Source organism: Epinephelus lanceolatus, chromosome 15 (assembly GCF_041903045.1).
Source record: "Epinephelus lanceolatus isolate andai-2023 chromosome 15, ASM4190304v1, whole genome shotgun sequence".
Classification (NCBI taxonomy): domain Eukaryota; kingdom Metazoa; phylum Chordata; class Actinopteri; order Perciformes; family Serranidae; genus Epinephelus; species Epinephelus lanceolatus.
Window position 1 is genome coordinate 35,347,828 of NC_135748.1, and position 10,278 is coordinate 35,358,105.

The 10,278-nt window shown below is 41.4% G+C and overlaps 1 protein-coding gene across 5 annotated transcripts in view; it reads left to right on the plus strand.

Moving 5' to 3' along the window:
* Positions 1–10,278, plus strand: part of slc8a3 (solute carrier family 8 member 3) — a 221,513-nt gene that overhangs the window by 200,860 nt on the left and 10,375 nt on the right. For 3 of the 5 annotated variants that reach the window (XR_013493406.1, XM_078175248.1, XM_078175246.1), the window contains exons 4-7: positions 790–867; positions 2,645–2,769; positions 3,171–3,270; positions 8,855–9,124. Coding sequence is in view for 4 of the 5 variants with exons in the window: in XM_078175248.1 (XP_078031374.1) it covers positions 790–867; positions 2,645–2,769; positions 3,171–3,270; positions 8,855–9,124 (573 nt within the window). In the remaining variant the exon portion in view is untranslated. The remainder of the gene's footprint in view (positions 1–789; positions 868–2,644; positions 2,770–3,170; positions 3,271–8,854; positions 9,125–10,278) is intronic. The other 2 variants (XM_033643023.2, XM_033643025.2) reach the window with 1 other exon arrangement.

Sequence of the window (10,278 nt, forward strand, 5' to 3'; positions counted from 1 at the left end):
TGTCAGCAAAGAGCAGCAGGCTGGGACTCGAGGTTCGTATAAAAGATGACAAGGTCCCTGCACCAGGTGGCTCAGTGGAGGTGTCACACACACAGCGGGATGAGAGGCCTTTGGATGCACAGCCGCTCCGTCTTGATAGAGTTTGACAGCACAGAATTGATGTTATGGCGCTCTTTGTAGTGTGCAGCAGTGCACTCAGGAGCTCTGTGAAGCACTGTGGCTTCTCTCCACAGCAGAGCCACCCAGGACACGTCTGATAGGCTGATAGAACGACTGATCAGGTTGGATTTAGGAGGGAACAATGACAAAAGGCCTTAAAGAGTACTGACATTGAATGGAAGGTCCCAAAAGTATTTGACTTGTTATTGTTGCTTCAGCTACAGTCGGCATGTCACAACCAGTTTGTGTCCAAAGACTGTGTTCAGTGTGATACGGAAAAATGCCACATTTGTTCTGATTGAGCCAAAGTCTTTATAGAGTGAACAATTTAGGGGGATTTAGTGGCATCTAGTGGTGAGAACTGCAGACTGCAACCAGCTGGAACTTCTCCTGGTTAGGATTCGTTCTGTGTTGTTGATCAGGAGGTTTTTACCAGGAGCGGAATTATCCGTAGAGGTCTCTTCCTCTCCAAAATAAACAGACCTGGTGATTTAAACCGGTAAAAATGCTGAGTTAAGCCATTTCATGTTACAAATAAGTGTTTCTCCGACACTGTTTGGTATGTCAGAGATGGGCTGCCGGCCCAGCGCCTGCTAATCTGTGCTTACCTTTTTTCTCTGACAACTTAAGATCCAGACGTTCAGGAAGTTTATACCGGGAGCCGAATTATCCGCAGAGGCCTCTTCCTCTCCAAAACAAACAGACAAGGTGATTTAAACTCATAAAATCACTGAATAAAGCAGTTTCATGTTACAAATAAGTGTTTCTCCTATGTAGTTTGGCATATCAAACTTAGGGCCTGTGTCCACATAGTGTTTTTCTTCAGCAGAAAAGCGGTGGAGGGCAGTTGTTTGTTTCTATGACAACAATATCTTGACACGTTTGCTAGGTCGCTTGTTAGTTAGCAGTTTATCTCGAGCAGATAAGTAGCAGATAAAGAAAATAATCATACAGTGGTAGACAGACATGAAAAATAGGTAACTAAAGCAAGCATGAAAACTGAAACCAACAATAATGATTTGGTTTACATGTCCAAAAAGGAGCGGGGGGAACTACCAACTTATTTATTCCCACCCCTTCTCCATATATTAGTAAAAGTCAGTTATGTAGCTCCCCGTTAGAATAAAGCTGTACAACAACTAATTCTCCTAGACCTATTCTAATATATTAAACTAACTACCAATAATATTTGTCTTACAGCAAGATATAAAATAATTACAAAAATACTTGTCAGTCAGCTGCTATGCTTCCAAAAGCTTAGCTCTTCTGTCTTGCTGTGATTGTAGACAGTAGCCGAGCTAAAGAAGCAGCAGTGATGTCACTGGCTCCTTTCTAAAAGTTAAGAGATTTCCAACTCAAAGCGCTCGGACCAGCCTCACAAAAAAGGCGGAGCGCTCTGAAATAGATTCTGGATGTGATGCTTTTTCTCTAGATGGCCACATACGCTCTCCATGGGGAGCTCCTCTCAATGGGAGCAATTGAAAAAGACACGGACACTGAGAAAAATTCGCTATGTGGACACAGGCCTTCCTGCTATGTCATAGGTTGCAAACTTTTTGGGGTCATTAAATTGACTTTTCTGCTAAGGCCTTTAAGGCGGAGTGTCCCCTGCTCCTTTAACCGCATTATTTAGGGTGGAAAATTGCTGCTTCAGTTTCTGAGAAGAAGAAATCTGGGAAGCTCCCAACATTTGATATGTGGCTGAAGGAATTAGGTCATGTTTTACACTTAGAGAAAATTAGATCAAACAGTGAGGGACTCTTTAAGAGGATCTGGCAACCCATCGTTAGTTTGATTGAAGAACTAAAGTGAATGGGTAATAGTTTAACAGGTTAACTGTGCCATAGTGTCATATGTCAGTACTCTGTAACTTGTGGGATAACGTATTTTATTTTATTTTCATTTCCTCTCAAAAATCAGATGTCAAAAAAGATGTGTTTGGATTTATATTTTGGACACTCTCAAAGGAAGGATTTGTAGACAAAGTCACAATTAAAACAAGTGCTCTGTGTGACGTGCAGGACCTTGAAAGTCATTGTAACTCCAGCTCTTTTGGATAGAAGAAATAAATCTGCACGAGATATTTGCCTCTGCTGTGTTTTGTCCCGGATTAATCAAGCATGAATTTGTCTAACCTTTACATAACAAAGTTGGACCGCTACCAAGACGCCTTCCACAGAGGAGGCTCTGTACAAAGCAGCTATTTAGTCGACATTACTACAGTAAATCTTATAGTTTTTCACTTTGCTCTGATGGAGTGTGACAGACATGACTGCAAATATATAATGCTGCTTCTTAAATCCTGGACATTATAAACGCTGAATAAATCCAAACTGTTCCAGACGAGGCAACCCTCTGATGTTTTGTTTGTACGCTATGTGAAGTGCAACATTAGTTAATCAGCTGAGCATCCTCTCATTTTGACTGGCATCTTTCTCACCGTGATTTCTTTTTTACTCTGCTCCGTCTCGCCCTCTCCGCTCAGATGTACCAGACAGGACGATGACATCAGACGAGGAGGAAGCCAGGCGGATCGCAGAGATGGGAAAACCGGTGCTGGGGGAACACTCCAAGCTGGAAGTCATTATTGAAGAATCATATGAGTTTAAGGTGGGAGAGGTTACCCTTCAAACAGCCTGATTATTACAGCTGGAACCAGTGTTTTCCATGCAGCCACACAGACAACAGAGAGCTAACTCAGCCGCCAGCTTGCCTCAGATGACAGCTACATATTTCTAATTTTAGCAGATGCTCTTCAGAGGCCTCCCAACCCACACAGATGCATTTCTGGAGGAGATATTGTTTATATGCATCCTCTAACCTCCTCAACTGAAAAAATATACCCACCGTGTTTGTTTCTGGTGTGTGGCTTAATCATGCATCAAACAGGGGTTGCTGCTGCCTGGGACTTGATGCCACTGCCATCATGTGGCGAGGCTCATGTATTTCTCCTCTGAACATAAATAAGAGCAGATTTCACTCTTGTGTTTGTTTGGATGTGTGTCACACAGAGCACAGTGGACAAGCTGATTAAGAAGACCAACCTGGCGCTGGTGGTGGGGACCAACTCATGGAGAGACCAGTTCATGGAGGCCATCACAGTCAGTGCAGGTACAGTAGAAATAACACCATGTTTCTGCTCTGACTTCAAGAGGCTGCACACAAATACACTGTCTCCTACAGCTTATTGGTTACACTTATCATTTTGTCACGGTCAGCGTTTGGATATCAGTCAAATAAACATCTAAAGTGATGATTGGATGGAAAGTTTTAGAGTTTTATGGTCAGACTGCCCTGTCTTGTTATTTACATATTTTCAAATATAGTATATATTGTTTAAATACAGACATGATGAGCACCATTACTGTGTGAAAAATGTGAAAATAATATTCTGTTTCATTCCTACATTTAAATTATTTATGTGATTTTTCACATTTTTGTAAACAACATTTATTCATCATTAATTTAGTGTTCAACTTTTGCCTGACATTGAATATATATCTTTCTGTCATTAAAGCTACAGTTGGTAACTTTCATAAAAAATAAGTTTTATTTGCTGAAACTGCAGGTGACACGGTGGTGCAGTGGTTAGCACTGTCGCTAACCAGTGGTTCCCCGGGTTCATGGTTCAAAATGTATCTGACAGTTTTGACTTTTTGTATATAAGCCAGCACAGGTTTCTACCACACCCTCACAAGCACTTTTTAAATATTTTTTTATTACCTTTTGTTTTGTATTTATGTATGTGAAACAAATAAAATAAATAAAAAAACAGATAGATAAATCACTGCTCTTGAACTGCCATCAAACTAGACAATGTGCTGATTTTAGTCGTGTCCACTGGCTGCAGCAAGCCTTCTTATTTAACAGCTAAACAGTAACTAAAATATGTCTCTGAAAACATCTGAGGTGAGAAATAGCCGATGCAGTGACAGAATCTTGATTCAAATTTGATCAGTGCTGCCTAGTTTGACAGATTCATTCCAGTTAACGAGCAGCGATTGACATGATTGACAGCTACATTAAAGACTCTTCAGCTCTGATAAGTTGTTTTCAGCACTCATCCCAAGTCATCACATATCACTGCTTTGTCATTGGCCTTTAATGTCTACATATTAGATGCTAGGTATCCTCCTGCATTCCAGGTTGCAGCTATCAACACCTGAACATCAACAAAAGCACACAGTTAGGTTTAGAAAACATCATGGCTCTGCATTTATATGGGAAGGGAACACCAGCCTTCCGGGTGAAAGTCCAGGGTTTGTTGGACCAATCCACTTCCTACACTACATTGACTTTCCAGCTCCTTATAATAGTGTTATGATACGCCACCGGTCGGATGGATGTCACCCGATGGGGCAGTTTGATATACAGCTGGATGGCATCAGGTTGAAATGCTGACAGTAAGGGAGCAATCACCGAGATGAAACGCCAGAAACACGACGCCAGTAAAACCATTGTTTTCCTATGATACGGCGCGTCTGACTGGCATTCAAGCGTCTTTTTAGACGGCCGTTTTTCCGGCGTCTTTTTAGACACGCATTTTTCTAGACACTTCTTTTCAGACACTCGTAGATGCTGAAAAGTTAAAATATTTTCAACTTTTTGAGCGTCAGATGCTAGTAGCTAGCACGCATTGAATAAGCGCTTCCAGCGTTTTAAGCGTCTTTGAAGCGCTGCGTCTCTAGCGTCTCATTTCTGTGTGATCGCCCCCTTACTGTCAGCATTTCAACCTGATGCCATCCAGCTGTATATCAAACTGCCCCATCGTGTGACATCCATCTGACCGGTGGCGTATCATAACACTGCCAAAGCTTACATGCGGCCATTTTACACACAAGGTGGCTTTTGTCGTAAGGTGTCTAACACTGAAATCACTGACATAGCAGTGATATTTGACAACTTTGGAATGAGAACCGACTGTTTTCATTCAAGTGCAATGGATTCTAGCACAAGAGGCAAAAGGAGGTTGAGGGACATGATTTTTTGTCACAGATTATCCGTCTCATGTACCGTCAGGATAACAGTAACAGTTTAAGCAAATATGACAAAAACCTATTTCTATAAAAGTTACCAACCACAGCTTTAAGAGTTGCTAATTTTGACAATTTAATTTGTAAAGGGTTTCATGATCCCTTATCTAAATGCTAATTTTGAGGGTCTTTAAAGGAAAAATTTGACATTTTTGGAAACATACTTGCTTTCTAGCTGAGAGTTAGATGATTAATGGGTATGGTAAATATGAAGCTACTGCCAGCAGCTGGACAAATTAAACAAACAAGATAAAACTTCTTGTTGTGCTAAGCTAACCTGCCACAGCCGTTAGCTTCATATTTAACAGACAGATACGTGTAGAACTGCAGCCATTAATCGATCATGTTCATCTACTACATTAATTGGCAACTAATTTTATAATTGATGAATCGGTTCAAGTATTTTTGTAAGACAAGAAGTTAAAACTCTTTTATTGCAGCTTCTTAAATGTGAATACTTTCTAGTTTCTTTGCTCCTCTGTGACAGTAAACTGAATATCTTTGAGTTGTGGACAAAACAAGACATTTGAGGACGTCATCTTTGGCTCCGGAAAACACTGACTGACATTTTTCATCACTTTCTGACATTTTAAAGACCAAACAACTGATCAGTTAATCAAGAAAATGATCGACAGATTAATCGACAGTGAACATAATCTTTAGTTGCAGCCTTAGATATGTGAGTGTTATGTATCTTCTTGTCTAACTTTGCATATCAAATGTAGTCAAAATATCAGCTACCACCAACTTCTGCTCAAAAATTCGGGTGTCAGTGTGAGCTTTCAAAAACTCATTTAAATGAAGTCCTCTCAGAAAGCGAAGCCCTTGAAGCCCTGAAATAATCTCATGTACGTTAGAGGAAACTCATCCATCACGTCAGGCGACAGCAGCATCAGATCAGCCTGCAGTGCAGCCGCCGCTCTGTCCGCTGCAGTCACAGCCACCGTGTCGTGGGCACCGCCAAGGCCTCGCCTCCTCACTTTGGTGCTGAAATATTTAATCCAGCGGTGCTCTTTATTTTTTCATGATCCACCCGTGGCTGAAAAATGCATGCAGCTCACATGGCCTGACACTTTGAATCAGCAGTGTCCCTCCTGTCCGCTGAGTTTCCTGTGAGCTGCTGGGACACGGAGGACACCCGGCTTCTCCACCTAAGGAGGCCAAGGAGGCTGTCCATTTACATTTAGAGCTGTTAAATTATGACACTTTTATGAGACGGAGACCACAGCGAGCGTGGTTCAACTGAGCAAATGCACAGGCACATTCATAGGCATAGATTCTGGGGGGCACGATGAATTTATGGGCACTATGTTTGAATAGTTGTTGTTTTATTTTGGCTTTTTTTGTATTGTATGTTGTATTTGTTGTATTTTAATCTTTTTTGACTGGCTGCAACTTTTGCCAGGTGTCTCTTGTAAAGCTCAGTTCAGACCAAAAACCGTTTTAGAACGTTGCAGAGAAAAGTTGCAGCTGTGTGAATTGGCCGTCTGAGCTTGACTCAAGCCGCCTGATGGTGTCACCTGCAACTCAGCTGGTCAAATCACTGGCAGCTGTTTTAAATATAAAGCATGTCATGGCTTTCAACAGCCAATCACCTTGTTACTTTCTCTCTGAATGATTAATTGGCGCTGGTTATTTATATTATTGTGGTGTAGTTATTATGAATTCAGCCCATCTGATGCAGGTTTTGTTTCTGTTTTTCACCGTTTCATCACTACTACAAATGCTGCTGTAGCCAGTATCTCACTATCACTATCCTCATTCATATTTTAAGAAGCTACAAATTATATTCAGCCACAAAATAAGTCTGAAAAGCTGCAAATCAGAACAGAAGAACAGAGTCGTTGCATAGAGATGATACACCGTCTCATCTCGTTGCATTGGTGTGGACTGGCAGGTTTTTAGAACGTCTTGTTGCGAGTCTTTGATCTGAACTGGGCATATGAGAGATTTTCAATCTCAATGGGACTTCCCACATTTACATTAGCAGAGGACTCTTATTCTGATTAAACTGAAGATATTTCCACCATACATCGATGCAGAAAATGCTCAAATTGGTGCCTAAAAACTCACCAAAATGCAGAAAATTAAGCTTTTTGTGGTCAGATTTTCTTGGGAGGAACTTAAACCCCACCTCTCATATGTGTCCCTCCCAAAGCTGAAACAAAATCAGTGCCCTTGGTCACGATAGTTATGTTATGGAGGTCAGCAAAAATGGTCGGGGTCATGTCCATATATCTTACAAAATGGCTCTTGTGTGTGTACGTCATTTTGTTTACATAAGAATGTCACCAACACTTTGGCAAATATCATGCCAGAACAAACAGCAGGAGTTTTCCAACATGTGGAAAGTGGTAATACATCTTACCTAAAAGCTCTTTTGTTCTACTTGTTGTTGTTTCATAAATCTAACCCAGTGGTTCTCAAATGGTGTGCCGTGAAGCCAATCCAGGTGATCCCATGACCCCATATTTGTCTTTTTTCCCCTCTGTGTACTACTTATCTACTTCTTTTGTTTCTATACTCATGGAATGTAAAAAATGTTCATAAATAAAAAGTGTAAAAAACAACAGCAAAATTATATCAAAACATTTGTTTACAAACTCTCAGACAACTTGTACACTATAATCCAAGTCTCATATATCCAGTCGTATCCTCACTACTTCCCAGACACATGCATTTTCACTAATAAATTACAATATGAAACACTTCTGCCTACGAGGAGCACGCCCTGAGTGTGCATGAGCACAATTCCGCTGAAGCAGAATTCCGACGTACTTTGTTTGCACTGATTTTCATATTGTTGTAGTGAAAATGCATGTGTTTAGGAAATACTGGGCATTCCACTGGATAAATGACACTTGGATTATACTGCACAAGTTGAGTGAGAGTTTGTAATCGGAGGTTTTGATATAGTTTTGGTGATGTTAAACATGGTAATCTTTTACTTTAATTCATCAAGAATATTCTCCATATTTGGGTTCTTCATTCACCGCAGCGAAAAACAAAGTTGTCTTTACAAATTCAACGTAACACACCATGTGTAACTGATATACAAGTGGTCATTTTAAGAGTGAAGTGTTGTTTTAAAAGACAAAAACCTACCGCTCTTTATAAGTAATTAAAAACACCCTGAGGCATCTAGATAGCATCTATCAATCTAGATATGTTTCTGTAGCGAGTTTAAAGTTGACTAACTGTAACACCAGTAACCTCAGGCTGAAGAGATTTGATGTGTTCGGCTGAAAAATAAGTCAATGTGCCATTTTAAGAGAATGTTGTTCTCTTCCTTCCCCTCTCTGTCATCCCTTATCTCCTTTATCGATCCTTTATCTCGCCAACGTTTTCCAACTCTTCTCTGGCTCTTTATCCTCCTCCTCTTTGTGCTTCATCATCTGTCTTTCTGTTTTCTCTCCCTGTCATATTCTGTTTGGCTTTTTCATCTTCTATCTCTTCCTCTTTTCTCCCTCTTGGCCTCTTCTGTTAATATTTACTTTCCCTCCTTCACCCCTCTCTCTTTGTCTTTGCCCAAATATTCTGCAATCTCTGTGTCCCTTCTGCTGCTCAACTCTCTCTTGCCATCCCATTATGCTTCAATCTACCCCACCTTTCACCCCCGCTGTCTCCTCCACCTCCCACTCGGCCCCACTCCTCCCCAACAGATGAGGACGAAGAGGACACAGGGGAAGAGCGGCTGCCGTCCTGTTTCGACTACGTCATGCACTTCCTCACCGTCTTCTGGAAGGTCCTGTTTGCTTGCGTTCCTCCCACAGACTACCTGCACGGCTGGGCCTGTTTTGTTGTCTCCATCATCATCATCGGCCTGCTCACGGCCGTCATCGGCGACCTGGCGTCTCACTTTGGCTGCACCATCGGCCTCAAGGACTCGGTGACTGCTGTGGTGTTTGTGGCACTTGGTACATCAGTCCCAGGTGAGAAGAGGACGTCTTTGTTAATGCACTCCTGTTTGTGACGTGAAAATCTGTCCTCTAAAGTTTTCTGTCAGTTGATAGATGATGTGCTTCTTTTACAGTCTGAGAAAAACCTGTGACTTCATGAGCCTCTTTCAAACAGCCACACATGCTTTGTCATCAAGATGGCTGATATTCTTATTTCCTCCAAACTGACATTTTCACCCGACAGGATATGAATATGTCCCGAAAACTTTGACTCTGTCAGCATATTTGTTATTAAAGGTCCTATGTGCAGCATTAATAAATCATCACTGCATTCATTTTGGAAGAAAAAAAGATATATTAATATTATAAACAAACAAACAAAACCAATACAGAGAAGATTGCCAGCCTCAGCTGGCCTTCACAGAGCAATTTATATCTTGAGCAACAGGTGGATTTGGCAGGAAATGGGACTTTGCTTCCAGCATGTTTATCTTCTTTAGGAAACTGAGAGATTGAGGAGGAATGAGGCGAAAGGTAATGGGAATAATGGGAGATTTGTGGAAACACTAACAAACAAAACTAAATAGCACAAACGATAATCATCATCCTGAGGGCCAGGAACTGTACCATGAATTAGACGTGAGCTTAATGATGTATAACCCTTTTTTTTTTTTTTTACTCAGCCGTGAACGACATACACAGGCTTTCAGTCAAAGTTTCATCATGTCCACCGGCCATAAGCCTGGAGCAGAGCATATGTTTGGTCATGTGTGTGAATCTGTCTGTCCACAGCTTATCTCACAAACTACTGGACCCATCAGCCTAATATTTTTGTGCACATTTATCACTGTGAGTTCAAAGACCTGTCGTAGTTGCAGTGATTCACAGTTGCTGAAAGACTGTTTGTTGGCTGCTGACTCCTCATTCATCTTAACCGGTCAGTAGGGGGGCTAAGTTTCCAAAATTCGGAAGTAGAAACTGTGAAGGACAGGCTACATGACCTTTGTTATGAGCGCACTCCATCTATCGTCTCCCAGTTGTTGCGGAGGGAGTATACCTGCCCAGATAAGGGTGCCTAGCCGGCTCCATTGCCAAAGCTTCCAAGGTTAAGGGGAAGGGAGATTGCCCTATGCCCCAGACTCAACAGACAAGAGTCTCTTTTTAGATATGTGCATTTTGTAAGAAAC